The 16320-nt window shown below is 49.6% G+C and overlaps 1 protein-coding gene across 6 annotated transcripts in view; it reads left to right on the top strand.

The window, feature by feature from the left end:
- Positions 1 to 16320, top strand: part of SIRT1 (sirtuin 1) — a 647146-nt gene that overhangs the window by 526677 nt on the left and 104149 nt on the right. For all 6 annotated transcript variants that reach the window (XM_085603543.1, XM_085603538.1, XM_085603542.1 and 3 more), the window contains one exon: positions 7616 to 8203. In XM_085603543.1, the coding sequence (XP_085459669.1) occupies positions 7616 to 8203 (588 nt within the window). The remainder of the gene's footprint in view (positions 1 to 7615; positions 8204 to 16320) is intronic.

The raw sequence follows: 16320 nt of genomic DNA, 5'->3' as shown, positions 1-16320 counted from the left end.
GGCATCCCTCCACTAAAACGGTATGCGCCTGTAGATGGAACAAATTTGTGGCATGGTCACAGCAAAGGCTGTTGATCCCCTTTTTGACCATTTTTTGGAGGTTCTCCTGTATATATTTTCTTCGGCCCAGCAGGGTACCGCTTTGGGCACTCTTAAAGGATATCTTGCAGCCATCTCTGCTTTTCTTTGGCTGCCATATCAGCCTTGTTTATTCAAATCTCCTATAGGTAACCGATTATTTAAGGGCCTTGCTCATCTATTCCCTCATCTCCTTTCATAATGCCCCAATGGGACTTTAATCTTGTTATCACTTTTCTTGTGTGCTCCCTTCGAGCCTCTTTATAACTGTCCCCTCAGGTTGCTGACTCTCAAAACTGCCTTCCTTGTTGCCATCATCAATGCTTGAAAGGTGGGCGAGCTGCAGGCTTTATCTTCTAATCCCTTTTTTCTATCTGTCTATCTGGATAAAGTGATGCTTCAGATCAAACCTTCATTCCTTCCTATAGTAGTCACGCCTTTTCATGTGGGACAATCTATCACTCTGCCCACCTTTTACCACCCCCCACATCCCTCCAAGGAGGAGAGACCCCACTGTCTGAGCCCAAAACGTGCATTGTCTATGTTGATTGCACAAAAGACTTCCAGGTCAGTGATCACCTCTTCGTTGTCTGTCTGTTCCAAGAAAGGTCACTCTGTTTAAAACCGGACCATCTCCCGATTGGGTTGTCTTTTGCATTAAAATGTGTTATGCTTTGGTGAAAAAGAACCCTCTTGTAGGGTTGCGTGCTCATTCCACCAGAGCAACGTCGGAATCCACTGCATTAGCACATGGAGTTCCAGTCTTTGACATCTGTCAGGCAGCAACGTGGGCATCTTTGAACACCTTTACCAGACACTACTCCCTGGACAGCCAGTTCCGGAGGGACGAGTACTTTGCCTGTTTGATCAGCCAGGACTTTCTGGTATGATCTTAGCTCGCAGACTCTCCGGGGATGGTATTGCTGGAGTATCTATTCTAAGGTAAGGAATCTACAACTAACCGTCTCTATCAGATGAACATGTTACTTGCATTCGGTAACAATGTATCTGGTAGAGACATATGTTAATTGTAGATTTCTTGCCGCCCGTCCATCCTCCCCACTCTGCAAACTGATTGATAGGGACACCTTACAGGGCCCTAGTTTTGACGCACCAGTGATCAATGTCTTTCATAGCTCTGCGCTTCTGACTGGGAAAGTAGTGTTAAGAACTTAGTCCGGCACGCATGGGCAGCGTCTTATCTAGGTCCCGCGACGTCGACAAATGACGCATAACTGACTGACTCCACCTAACGACGTGCAGAGGGGTCCTGCTGAAGAAAAAATCTCTGGATCCAGACTGATGCCTCTGGGACGTTCTAAGGTAAGGAATCTACAACTAACGTATGTGTCTACCAGATACATCGTTACCAAAGGTAAGTAACTTGTTCTTCAGGCTGTGTTGAGTTCTGTTCACATCCTGGAACAAGGTTTATCCTTGTCTTACGATTTGTCTTCTTTGGTTACTGTGCGACAAGTTGGGATGGTGCAGTAGGTTGCTGCAAGTCCTGTTGCATCCAAATTCTAGTAAAAGACCAGTGGTGTTTTTGGGTTAGATGCATTTAGCATGCACAGCCTTTATGCTCAAATTGACAGAATATGGTTTGGCTCTGAGCACACTCCCAAATAAATGCATCCTCGTCTTGTACGTACCTGATGCCACTTGGTGAAACTGAAAGCTTTCACTGGAATTTAGCGGCCTGCTGCTCTCTGCTAACATGGAGCAATTGCTATGCGCACAAGTTGTAGGATCTGAAAGAGACACGTCAGTGATAGATTCCTTACCTTAGAATATCCCCAGGCGTCAGACTGGATCCGGAAAATTTCGTCCATTGCGCGTCGGTAGGCATCGACGAACGGCTCTGCGTACGTTGTTGGCGTCGTAGTCGCCGAGATGACGTCGCTGGAGCTACTTAGACGCGCCCACGCGCGCTGACGTCCGTTCTTTTTATCTGCGCTAGCAAGCGGCGATTCGGAGAGAGCGGTACCCACAGTCATTTTTTGACTGAGCTTTTTGGGACTTTTGTCTGTTTTTTGAATACTTACACTCCAGGTGCATAGGGATGCCCGGTTTCAAGTCTTGCGCGGCCTGTCACTGCACGATGTCGGTGACTGATCCGCACCGAGAGTGTCTCTACTGCCTGGGGCGCGACCACGACTCCGAGTCGTGCTCCCACTGCCGGGCCATGGCTCCGAAATCTTTGCGGGAGCGGTCCCGAAAGTGGCTAGAGGCCCGGGAGCCGGCTCCGCGCAATTGAAGGTCCCGGCCCCATGGGAGGTCGAGGGACCGGCCGCGGAGCCATCACCACCATTCCAAGTCTTCGCACTCTGAGTCAGGTAAGGCGAAGCACAAGAAGTTGGCGAAGTGCTGTCGCTCCTCACCTTCCCCTAGCCGGTCGCGTGACGTGGCTGAGGATGCAGGTGGCAGGGGCCCGACTAGGGGTCCTCGTTCTTTGACGTCGCTGGCTCCGGCCCCGACATCATCGACGACTTCGGTCTCGGTGCCGAGAGACCCCCCCCCCCCCCCCATGGATCGACGCATGGATCCCCGTTCATGTCGGTTGGCCCAGTACGACCTCCACCGACGGCGCCGGCCACGGCGTTGGCAGACGCCGTCCCTGGCCTCCTCCCCGACGTGGAGACTCTACCGGAGGGTTGTCTGCCGACTCCGACGCCGTTTGGGAATTTCTTTCTTTCTTCACCCACCTCCTCATGTACCACCTGTTCGGCAGGCTGTGGAGGACTGGGAGGGGTCTGAGGACCCTCTCGCAGCACAATGTGAGTTAGATCCGGACTGGGATGAGGATCCTGGGGATGCAGGTGACCAGGATTATACTCCTGAACCTGACTCACTGTCTCCTTCTACCATGGCTACGGAGGAGGATGGTTCCTACTCTATGGTATTGCGTAGGGCGGCCGAGGCTCTCCACCTCAAGCTTCCTACCGTGGCCGTCAGGACTAACCACCTGACAGAAGTGCTTCGGCCGGTGTCGTCTTCTGCAGAGCTGCTGCTGCCCTTTAATGATGCACTCTCGGACATTCTTTTGGGCACCTGGTCCAGGCCCAACGCAGGGGCTCCTGTGGATAAGAACGTGGCTCGACGCCATCGCCCGGCCCCGGGTGACCCAGTTTTCCTCTCCCAACATCCTTCCCCAGAGAGCTTGGTTGTCCAGGCCTCTGCTTCCCCGAGCATGTTCCCTTCCGCACCACCGGACAGGGAATCCAAGAAACTGGAGCAGTTTGAGAAGAATATTTTTTGTTCCGCCAGTTCTGGACTGCGGGCTGTGAACATCGCATGTCTCTTGGGCCATTATTCCCATTCTGTGTGGGATACGGTTGCGCAGGTGCTGCCTCAGTGTTCGGTGGATGCTCTGACAGTACTCTCCCAAGCTATTGCTGAGGGGAGAGACGCAGCCAAGTTCACGATCCGCTGTGGTCTTGACACTGCTGAATCGCTAGGCAGGGCGATTTCCACGACAGTGGAGCTATGCCGTCACGCCTGGCTGAGAACGACTGGCTTTTCTGGAGATGTCCAGAACACATTGATGGACATGCCCTTTGATGGCACTCTCCTATTTGGCGATAAGGCGGATTGCGCGTTGGAGCGTTTTAAGGACTCGCGGGCTAAAGCCAGGTCTAGGCCTTTCGGCCACACGCACTCCTTCTGCTTCTGTTTTTCGCACCTTTAGTGGTCAAGGAAGGGGCGCCCAAGCACGTTTGTTTCAGAGCCACAGGCCTACGCAGCAACAGTCTCAGAGCAGCCGCGGACGTGGGACCCGTAGAGGCGGGTCACGGAGCCAACGTGCAGGTCAGTCCACCACCTCCCCTGCTGCCCCTGCCTCCAATCCTTCCTAGTCCGGTGTTTCAGGCCCACCAGACGCCAGTGGGTGGCAGGATTCACCATCACCTCCACCACTGGCGCACCATCAAATCGGACAGGTGGGTTCTGCAAATTGTCCGAAGGCGTTACTCCCTCCCCTTCGAGACAACCCCCCAGCCATGCCACCTCAGTCTCACCGCGTTTCGGGGGGATCACTTAGCACTTCTCCAGCAGGAAGTTACGGCCCTCTTGGCCAAGGGGGCCATCAAGCGCGTTCCGATGCCAGAAGTAGGTCGTGGTTGTTACTCTCACTACTTCTTGTTTCCAAAGAAGGACAAAGGCCTGCGTCCCATCTTAGACCTTCGGAACGTCAATCGCTTCCTCCGGAAGAAAATGCTCAAGATGCTCACACTTGCTCAGGTCTTGTCTTCCCTCGACCCGCAAGACTGGATGGTAGCGTTGGACCTGCAGGACGCGTATTTTCATATCCCGGTCCTGCCGGCCCATCGGTGTTACCTGCGATTCACGGTAGGGCAGGAGCATTTTCAGTTCACCGTGCTCCCCTTTTGGCCTTACCAGCGCCCCTCGGGTGTTCACCAAAGTGTTGGCGGTGGTCGCAGCTCATCTGCGCAGATCAGGGGTTTCAGTCTTCCCCTATCTCGACCACTGGTTGTTGACGGCGGGCTCGCCCCAAACAGTCCTCTCCCACCTCCAGACTACGGCCGAAGTCTTGCATTTGCTGGGGTTCTCCATCAACGTGCCGAAGTCGCACCCGATTCCCTCTCAGAAGCTCCTCTTCATCGGAGCGATCCTGGACACGGCGCAGTTTCGGGTTTATCCTCCCGAGCAGCGAGTCCGGGACATTCAGGCTATGATTCCGATCTTTCAGCCCTTGTCCTGGGTTTCGGTCAGGGTGATCCTGCTAACCAACCAATGCAAATGGCATATGCGGGCTCTGCAGTGGGACCTGAAGTTCCAGTGGGCACAGCGCCAGGGGAACCTGTCCGACTACGTCCAGATCTCGGAGGGCACTACTCAACAATTGCAGTGGTGGCTAACGAATCAGCATTGGGTCAGCGGCAGATCCCTCTCCCTTCCCCAACCGGAGCACACAGTGGTGACAGATGCGTCCCTCCTGGGATGGGGTGGCCACATGGGAGAGGCGGGTATCAGAGGCCTCTGGTCTCCGGCGGAGTCCCGGCTCCATATCAATCTTCTGGAGCTTCGGGCTATCCTTCTTACACTGAAGGCATTCCTTCCCTCTGTCAAGGGGAGGGTGGTGCAGGTGTTCAAGGACAACACCACCGCCATGTGGAATTGCAACAAACAAGGCGGGGTGTGGTTGTGGACCCTATGTCAGGAGGCTCTGCGCCTCTGGACATGGCTGGAACGTCAAGGCATTTCCTTGACGGTTCAACACCTGCCAGGTTCTTTGAATGCCAGGGCTGACGAACACAGCCGCCGGTGCCTGATGGATCACGAATGGTGTCTTCACTCGGAGGTGGCGCAAGGTCTCTTTCAACAGTGGGGAGAACCTTGGTTAGATCTATTCGCCACCGAAGAGAACGTGCAATGTCATCACTGCTACGCGTTGGAGTTTCCAAGGCGGCACTCGCTCGGAGATGCTTTTCATCACGAGTGGAGCTGCGGTCTATTGTACGCCTTTCCGCCTATACCACTTCTATTCAGAGTGGTGAAGAAGATCAGGCGCGACCGGGCCGAAGTCATTCTTGTGGCCCCGGACTGGGCGCGAAGTTTGGTATTCTGAGCTACTCAGTATGAGGATGGATTCCCCGATCCGACTGCCTCTTCGGGAGGATTTTCTGTCGCAGCAAAAGGGGACGGTCATCCACCCAAACCTGTCCAGTCTCCACCTACATGCGTGGAGATTGAGCGGCACCAGTTGATTCGGTTTGATTTGCCACCTGATGTCTGTGATGTCATTCTGGCAGCCAGGGGTCACTCCACTAAATCGGTATACGCCTGCAGGTGGAACAAATTTGTGGAATGGTGCACAGCAAAGGCTGTGGATCCCCCTTTCTATCCCTCTTTCAGAGGTCCTTTTGTTCCTTCTTTCTCTGGCCCATCAGGGCTCTGCTCTGGGCACTATTAAGGGCTACCTTTCTGCAATTTCAGCTTTTCTCAGGCTTCCTGATCAGCCCTCTCTTTTCAAGTCCCCTGTTAATAGATTTCTCAAAGGCATTACTCACCTTTTCCCTCCTTTTCCGTTTGTGATGCCACAGTGGGACTTGAATCTGGTTCTTACTTTTCTGATATGCGCTTCTTTTGAGCCGATTCACAACTGTCCTCTTTGTTTATTAACTTTGAAGACTGCTTTCCTGGTTTCCATCACCTCCACTAGGTGCGTGAGTGAGCTCCAGGCTGTTTCCTGTAAGGCTCCTTTTCTGTTGGTTCATCCGGACAAGGTTGTGCTCCGCACTCGTCCTTCCTTCTTGCCAAAGGTTGTCACTGCCTTCCACATTGTGCAAATTATCACCTTGCCTACTTTCTTTCCGCCTCCGCACCCTTCCAGAGAGGAAGAGGCTCCATCGTCTGGACCCAAAACGTGCGCTTTCCTTTTTTTGGGGGGGAATCTCACACTTTAGTTCCGGGTGGATGACCATCCCTTTGTTGGCTACGTAGGCGCCAAGAGCGGCCGGGCTGTACACAAGAGGACTATCTCCCGCTGGGTCATCTTGTGTATCAAAGCCTGTTATTCTCTGGCTAAAAAGGAACCCCTGGTAGGGTTGCGCACCCATTCTACCAGGGCGACAGCAGCTACTACTGCATTAGAACATTTTGTCCCCCTGCAAGACATCTGTCAGGCAGCCACGTGGGCCTCGCTGCACACTTTTACTAAGCATTATTGCCTTGACAGTCAAGTCCGGAGAGACGGCTTCTTTGGCCGTTTTGTTCTCCGTGACTTTCTGGTGTGATCTTGGTTCGCAGACCCACCACCGGGGTTGGTATTGCTGCGGTATCTATTCTAAGATGAGGAATCTAGCACTAACGTGTCACTTTCAGATGCACAAGTTACTTGTGTAACGATATATCTGTAAGAGACATTAGTAAGTGATAGATTCCTTACCGCCCCACCCATCCTCCCTGCTCGGCAAACTGATTTCTAGGGTTAAGATCATCCCTTTCAGGGCCCTAGTTTCAAGGCACCAGTGGTCAGAATCTTGCATGTCTCTGTGTTCCTGGCGCGGAAAGTCGTGTACAGAACTGACGTCAGCGCGCGTGGGCGCGTCTAAGTAGCTCCAGCGACTACGACTACGACGCCAACGACTTAAGTGGAGCCGTACGACGCCGCCTAAAGGCGCATAGGGGTACTGCTGACAAACTTTCCTGATTCAGTCTGATGCCTGGGGATATTCTAAGGTAAGGAATCTATCACTAACTAATGTCTCTTAACAGATATATCGTTACACAAGTAAGTAACGTGCTTTTCTGCCATAGTTTCACACTGCGCAGAGCATATCTCCTGTTTCTGTGCGGCCAATACTACAGTATTTAGTGCTAGATACAATATTAATGTTAACAATTGCTGTCCGTTACTAAAGAGAGAGGGTGTGTTCCAAAAGTAACAAAGGTCATACATACACTTATTTCACTTGGTGCTTTCAGGTCACACTCTCAACTGTGAATGATTATTTCATTTTAATGGCAATGTTTTATACTTTATTTGTAATCATGGTTATTTTTTATTTCTCTTCAGGTTCCATCCCACAGGAAGTGCCTCAGATCTTAATTAATAGAGAACCTTTAAACCATCTGCACTTTGATGTAGAACTTCTGGGAGATTGTGATGTTATTATTAATGAGTTGTGTCAAAGACTAGGCAGCGACTATGCAAAGCTTAGTCACAGTATTGTGAAACTCTCTGAGACCACAGAAAAACCCCCACAAAGCCAAAAGGATCTTCAAATGCAGTGTACCGGTTTACCACTTAAATCAGTAAAAATATCTGAGGATTCTCCCTTACATGAGAAAGTTGCCGTGCCCGGTCCATCACTTGCTGTCCCAACTTCTGAAGACGTAGCTTACGAGCCATCACATTCTGATTTTGTCTCCAAGCCCTCCCCAAGTTGTGTCGAGGAAAACGTTCAGGAACTGAGGGTTCACATTAGTACTAACACATTTTTTATTGATAATGAACCGTTGGTGAAGATTGAATGCTTAAAGGAAGCTAGATCCAATGAGCACAACAAAATAAACGATGAAAGGAAATTCGAAGTTGAAACACAGCAAAGCAATTGGAATAAAAAAAGTAATAAAAAGGAGCCGATAAGTAAACGTCTTGCTAGTAAGTGCAAATTCTTACTTGCATATTTTAAAATATGACTCGAATGTACGCATCAAAAATGTTTAGTGTATTGCAGAAGCTGATTATCACCATTTTATTATGTATTCGTTTTTATTTCCTTTTTTTTTGGTTAACATCAAATAGTAAATACAGCTTCTAAAAAGGAATTCTTAACTGCTTTGGAAAGTCTAGCTGATGAGTGTCAATTTGATATAAAGTTTTGATGCACAAGTAATCCTAGACATAGACCCCATGTGGTATTGTTCCATAAAACATCATACTGATGCGTACAGAGTTTTTCTATAGAACTTTGTTTTGAATCATCGATTTTCTGTCGCCTTTACATTTTAAGTACATTGGTTTTATTTGGATAAGATTTGCTAAGATATCAAGACGTTTTTGTAATCACCTGAGTTTTATCACTAGACGCTTTCTTGAATAGTTATGCAAGTTTGAAATCCAGCTGTAATGAAGGGGTATCCAGATCCACAGCAAAAAACAGAAAGAAATCAATGTATAGTGGAACCTTTCAATCTGAAGGGTTATTTGAAAATGAGAGAGGTAGATGTTCACCCCTGAGAATATCTATATATATAGTGTGTACTTAGTAGTGGAAACCTTGCAGGGTGCCGACCATGTGAATGGTGCAGATAGGTGTTTAAGGACCATACAAGACAGCAAGTGGAGATTTAAATTTTGAATCGCACAATTGGATTGTTTTTCACGTATTTACATTTTGAATTTTTGGGACGAAAGGAAGTTGATATGCCCAGAATCTCACAGATACCAGTGAAGTACTGAGGCTGAGTATTTTTAACCCAGATCCTAAAAGTATTTCCTTGACCTATTAACTGTGTAGAAATATCCTTAGTTGTGTCTCCATCCGTTAAAAAAACCCAAAGATTTCAGCAGTCAGGGCACTTCAGAATATCTGGTCATGTGTATGAAAAGTGAATGAAGAGTGAGGAATCAAAAATCTGATAACATCCGCTCAGAGGTGCCTCAACTATGGGGAGGTCGAGGCATTGACCTACCAGAATTTCACCCTTCTCCATCTACAACTACCTACTTGATGTTATACTGCTTTACATGTAACAATTGCAACATGATGTTGGCACAAGTGAAGTGCACTGCTCTGTCCCATTTGTGTGAGGGCAATTGTTGCTCTCGCCTGCACATTCTGTGTATAGAGGCAGTGCAGCTTGTAAGCGAATGAAGGTTTTGCAGCATGAATCTTTTCTGGATTTACATGCTCTGCATTAATCCGCTATCTAGTGGCTGGGCCCGGATTTCTCCTAAAAAAACGTTTTGTCCTTCTAATCCTATTGTTTTTTGTTTTGGTAGGCCATGACGGACCACCATTTGGTGTCCCCTTGTGACATTGTTGTGCTTCTGCTGGAAGCTCCCACCTTTGATTGCCATCTTCAGATTTTGTTTTTTCCACTGTTGGGTCTCATCTTATGCTGAAGGAACTCCAACAATTGGAAGGAAAGAAATTCTCAAAAAATTGGCTACAAACATTTCTAGAATCAGTCAACATCAGAAGTTACCAGAGAAAATTTAACTGTGAAGTGAGGGACCTCTTCAACATATCCAGACAATGCACGTGCACGGGGCTCCCTGTGATGGAGAAACCACTGTTCCAGTTCTCTTAGAATTGCCATTAAAGGTATGCTCGGAAGGACCAACATCCAGTCGGCAACCTCTGCCTTCTGATCTGATAGTCTACCGAAGTGAGGACTGCAACACATGCATGGTGTTCTCCCTGAAGACTCCGAGGGTGAAAGAGCGAGGCAGAGAAAAGCCCACTACAACTTGCAGGGCCAACATCCAGCACTGTCTCTATGAGACCTGGGCCTCTCAAGTGACAGAGAACATCTCAGAGGGTGAGGAAGAGATCAACATCCAGATCGTGGACACCCAAGTACAAGGGAGCAAGAAGACTTCTCGAGAGGTAAGAGAACCATCATCCTCTAAAAACGTAAGAGTCCCAAAAAACAGACTGTGAGCTCAAATGGAGCCTTGGCGTCGAAGCACTCGACCGCGGCCGCGCCCAGAGAGGAGAGTACCCTCCGATACTTCGAAAAGGGCACTGCAGCGGTAAAACCCACCAAAAAATCCAAGACTTCGAAGGGCTGTTGAGGAAACGATGCATCAAAATCAAAGCAGGAGCAGTCAAAATCTGAGAGACCAGGTTAGCCAACGGTGCTATCTTCGAAAGACTCTTTGAAAAATCTGAAATTAGAGATGCTGAACCACAAGTGCCGTAGATAGAGAAAGAGGAGAATGCTCAAGGCTGAAATGGCTGTTATTTTACAAAAGGACTTTGAAAGTCTAGAACAGTATAGATTCCCTACTAAGAGCTCGACAACAGAGCAAGGGGAGAAGAGCGTCGAAGATAACCGAGCCTCAAGAGGAGTAGGAAGAGGAAATCTTCTATGGAGAGGAGGAGGAACAGATGTACATAAGTTCTGAGGCTTAAGGATACCTAGAAGTACATTGGCAGGATCTCGAAACAGATTCTCCAGAAGAAGCGGTCGTCACATCCTTCGAGGCTGTCACCACCAGACGACATTAGGGTGTATGATCTGGTGAGCAAGAAGACAGCAGATGGATATGGAATTCAATTTGAGGAGGAAAAACCCAAATCGTGTTTATTAGAAACGATCCACCCTACGCAATCTAGGAACCAATTTCTCCCTATGTTGCCAAGTGTTAGATCAAGGAAAGGAAGCTTTTAAAGAGCCGGACACATGTAGAGCAGTTACTCCTCGAGCAGAGAAGAAATATAAACACTTCTCTAAGGACCCAAGTTACATTAATGGTACGGTCTCAGCAGATTTTATTCTAACTTCCTCTACTAGGAAAAGAACAAATGTACACCAAGCACAACATGTCCTCCTCCAGATAAGGAGAGTTAGAAGATGGATTTTATGGGCCGAAAGGTAGAGGGATGTGCCCCAAATCAATGGTGCATTGCTAATTCAAAAGATTTGCTCAACCGTCACGTCTATCAACATTGGGAAGAAATAGTTGATGAGACACCTAACAGAACCATATCAAGAGAGTGGCCCATCTGGTAGAAGATGCCAAAATTATCCCCAACACTTGTTTAAAATCAGCCCTAGATTCTGCGGACACATCAAGCAGACAAATGTTGATTGGCTTCACAGAAAGAAGACGTGCCTCACTACACATTTCAGGTTTCAAACCAGGAGTTAAAGACAACATCTTAAATGCACCATTTAACGGAGAACAGCTGTTCGGAAGTGAAGTAGATGACACTGAATCAGTTGTAGAAGGATAATAAGACTGCAAAATCAATGGGGGCATTGCAATTCAGAGGCAATATGCGTAGAGGAACCATCCTGTCAGGAAATGGCACTTTCCATCTGGCAACCTCCCATCAAACATATCAGGGAGGAAATCCGTCACATCTGCAACAAGGTTAGCAGTACCAGCAAGGAAGACAGTCCTTTCACAGACGTCCATGTGGAAGAGGACTACCACGCAGGGGAGGAATACCCCCTGCAAGCAAGTGACTTTCCAACAAACACAACACACTCCATTCAGATCCTGGAGTGAGCTAGCAAGGGAAGAAAGAGGACAAGGAGCAAGCTTACAGCACCAAGCATTCGTACATTTAACACCAGTAGGAGGCTGGATTAAAGATTTCCCTCAGGAGTGGAGGAAAATCACTAAAGACAAATGGATTTTGAACATAAGGTCCAAGGAGGAAAATACACTCCAAAAAAAAAAACTACACAAGGAAGTAGAGGAGATTTTGGCAAAAGAGCAATAGAAAAGGTGCCAGAGAAATAAACAAGGGAAATTTCTCCACATATTTCCAAAGGCAAACTGGACACTGTCCGATCCTGGCTAAGGTTTTTGAACAAATGCTTAAAAATGCAAAGTTCAAGATGACAACTTTGCAAGAGGTAATACCACAGATGCGAGTAGGTGATTACATGGCAACAATCGACTTAAAAGGCACTTATTTACACATTCCCATGAACAAAAATACCTCAGTTTTGTGGTAGACAAAGAACACTATCAGTTCAAGGTGCTAGCATTCGAAATAAAATCAGCTAAAAGAGTAATCACAAAGTGTCAAGCGGCATTAGCAGCAAACCTTCGAAGGCATGGCATACACTTCTATCCATACCTGGACGACTAGCTGGTAAGGGCAGACTCATACAAAAGATAGAAGGAGCATATTCAGCAAGTAATAAGAACTCTATACCAGCTAGGAATCTCGGTAAACATAGAGAAGTCACCTCCAGTACCAGAACAAGAGCAAATGTTATTGGGAGCCAGAATAAATTCAATTCAGGGGAAAGTAATGCGAGCAACAGTAGGACTGTTGAAGGAAGCTCAGCTATACCAGAAGGTGGGAGGCACTGACAGTGAGGACGGTGAGGAAGCTACTAGGAATGATGGCTTCCTGCATCCATTTGATACCAAACATAGGACTCCAAATGAGACCATTTCAGGAATGGCTATGAGTGCAATGGTCAAAGGGTACTGGGAGTTGGGAAGATCTAGTGATTGTCACACAAAGGATAGAGGAAGGATAGAGATAGGGTGGTGGAAAAGGTCCGATATAACGTAAGGAAGAACATTTACACAACCAACTTCAATTGTAACAATTAGATATACCTCACAGATGGGATGGGGAGCACTCATGAACAATCTCAAAGTAAAGGGGATCTGTAAAGATTCCTAGCCTTAATAGCCTTTAAGAAAAAGCTATGGTAAGAACATAACTGATATAAACAGACAACACAACCACCATGTTTTACATAAACGGGGTGAGACACGGTCTCTACCACTGTTGAGATTAGCACAAGAAATATGGAATTGGGCTATTCAAAAGAAACTGGAGATCTTAGCGGTCCGCCTACCAGGAAAGGACAGTGTCGAAGCAGACAAGCGTCATGGTCTCACGAATGGCAACGGAACCAGTCAGTCCTCCAAGATCTTTCAGAAATAAGGAGCACCAGAGATAGATCTATTCGCAACACCATTGAAATCAAAATGTAAGCCCTTTTTTCTTGAGACAATATTGCCTCCAGTCTATGGGGAATGAACTGTTGCTAGATTGGGTTGGTAAATTTGCGTACCTTTTCCCCCGAAACCACTATTTCACAATGTGATCAACAAATGCATCATTGGCAGCATGACTCGAATAATAATTGCACCACAGTGGACGAGACAAAGATGGTTTTCAGAACTAATAGAGCTCTCTCAGGGAAAGATCCACAAATTACCAGTCAGACAAGATCTACTAACAATGCGAGAAGGAAAGGTCTTTCACCCAGAACCAGAGTCTGTAAGCCTGGCAGCATGGCTTCTGAAGTTACCGGAAAAGACAATGACGGTCTTTTAGCGAGGGAAGAAGACTGACAAATAGATAGTGCTATATAGCTAAGTGGAAAAGATACTCACTCTGATGGCTTAAGGAAGGATTATTAAATAAGATCACTAGAGACAAAACAGTACTGTAGTACTTTAAACTCCTTCTAGATTTGAAACGGACTTTGGCATCCTTGAAGGTTCATTTAGCGGCAATAGTTGCGCACACAAGTGGTCACATTGAAATATGTTTCTTCTTGTCACCAGTGATGGAGAGGAAATATCTGAAAGAAACACGTAGTGATAGGTTCCTTACCTTAGAATTACCTCTAGGCGTTGGACTGGATCCGGAAAGTTTTCGTCAGCAGTACCCCTGCGTGTCGGAAGGTGGCGTTGTGCGGCTCGATGTCAGTCGTTGGCATCGTGGTCTCCAAGATGACGTCGCGGTAGCTACTTGAACGCCGCCCTCGCACGCTGGCATCAGTTCTTTCTTTTACCGTTCCAGGAAGTGCAGATCCGGAGAGAGCGGTACCCCAGTCATTTTTTGACTGAGTTTTTCAAGGCTTATTGTCGCACGATGTCGGTGACGGACCCGCACTGCGTGCGTCTTTACTGCATGGGGCACGACCATGACCCCAAGTCATGCCCCGACTGCCGGGCCATGGTGCCGAAGAGTTTGCGGGAACTGTCCCGAAAGTTGCTTGAAGTCCGGCAGTCGGCTCCACACCGCCTAAGGTCCCGTGGGAGGTCGAGGGACGGTCACGGAGCCACCACCACCACCATCGTCGTCTGGATAGAAGTCTTCGCACTCGGGGTCAGGTAAGGCGAAGCATCACAAGAAGTCTAAGAAGCGCCAACGCTCTCCAACTTGCTGTCGCGCGGCGTGGTTGAGGGTGCGGGCGGTGCCTCCCCCGCAGCTCCGGGGGAGCCTACGCAGTTGCCGTCGGCCCACCCGCCCTTCCCAGGTCCGTTGGCGACTCAGGACCAGCTTCAGGAATTTGTCAGCCATGGCCTGCCTCTTTCGACCGTCCGGCCCTCGTGGGCCTGACTGGGGGTCCTCGCCCCTCCCTGTCGGTGGCTCTGGCATCGCTGTGGATCCCGGTCAATGCCGGTTGACCTTGTCACACCTCCACCGACGTTGACCCCATGGAACCTCCTCCGACCTCGCTCGGCCCCAGACGACGTGTTCCCTAGTTTCAGCCCCGATGTGGACACGGAGCCGGAACGGCATCGCTCAACGCCGATGGGACCCTTCTTTCCCTATGTCCAACCTCCGTATTTTCGGCCTGTACATCAGCCTTTGGAGGAAGGGGAGGACTGGGAGGGGTGTGAGGACCCTCTCACAGCTCAGTATGAGTATGACCCGGACTGAGCAGAGGAGCAGGGGGATGCCAGTGGTCTTGACACCTCTCCTGACTTTGGCATGCTAACTCCTCCTACCGTGGTTACGGAGGAGGGTGCTAGTTACGCAGTGGTGTTGCGTAGGGAGGTCGAGGTTCTCCACCTCCAACAACTCCCTACAGTTGCCATCTGATAGACTACTAGACGCAGATTCCTTAACGTAGAATTATCCCCAGGCGTGAGACTGGATCCGGAATTTTTTTTGCCACAGCATCTACGTGCCGGGGGGCGGCACCACGTGACTCCGCCCTGACAGTCTGCGGACGTGACTTCAGCGAGGTCACATAAATCCCACCCTGACGCACTGACGTCAGTTTTCCTTCTTTTCTGCGTGCAACGCGGATCCGGAGTGAGTTCCCTTGACCTGTTTTCAGGCCTCTCTTAACGTAGTTGGAACAGTGTGCAATGCCTTCGGGTTTCAAGACGTGTGCTTCTTGTACGCGTCAGATGTCGGCGACGGACCCTGACCCTATTTGTATGTGAAGTTTGGACGAGCACCATGATTCTACGGACTGCGACGCTTGTCAGCATCTCAAGCCAAAGTCTCGGTGGGAGCGCCGGATGAAATTGCTTTCGGCCCGCTTGTCCAGATCGGTCTCGTCACAGCGTCTGTCCCCTACCGGCTGCGGCATCGTCCTTCACCGAGCCCCCATGGGCGTCGCCCGCCGGTAAGTCCTGCAGCTGGCCACCGATGCCCTGTCCTCATTCTGCAGAGGGTGCGGGTTCCTCTCTAGACGTGCGCCCTTGCCCGTCGCCACCCTATCCGCCGTTTCCTGGCATTGGGGCGACAGGCTTCTTTGGGCCCCCCTGTGGGCCCCCTTCCTCTCTGAGGTGTCCGCGGATCCCTCGCCATGCGTGGGGCCTTCTGCGGACTCACCTGCAGCTTCACCCCTGGCGCAGACTAGTTCGGATTCAGGTTTTGGAGGTGTGGTGTCGTCTAGGTGCGGCCCTACGGGGGTTCCCCTCTTTGACCCACGGTGTCACCGCCTCGCCGCAAAACCTGCTGGGTTCCCTGTGGTGTCGCAGGAGGTCGTCGGGACTCATGGCTCGTCCCCGAGTCCTTCGCGGTCCTCTGGGCAGGAGGCTGTCTTACTGGAGGCCGAGCCGACGCCTTTCTGATGCCGACGGCTTTCCTCCCCGGCCCTGGCGGCACCGCGGGTGGAGGCCAGGACCCGGGGCGCCTCCCCGACTCCCTCTCGGTCCTCTGCACAGCCAGCTGCCTCGTCAGAGGTCGCGCCGGTGCCTTTTCGGCGCCGTTCATTGGCCGTTTCGGCTCCAACCCCGCCCCCTTCTCCTATACTATGAGGCACGTGGTGGAGGTCGACTCGGCACCCCTGGTAGACACTTCGGCACCGATCGAC

The sequence above is a fragment of the Triturus cristatus genome, chromosome 1_2 (assembly GCF_964204655.1).
Source record: "Triturus cristatus chromosome 1_2, aTriCri1.1, whole genome shotgun sequence".
Taxonomy (NCBI): domain Eukaryota; kingdom Metazoa; phylum Chordata; class Amphibia; order Caudata; family Salamandridae; genus Triturus; species Triturus cristatus.
Note: the sequence above shows the minus strand (reverse complement) of the source record. Positions and strands in the feature narration are given on the sequence as shown.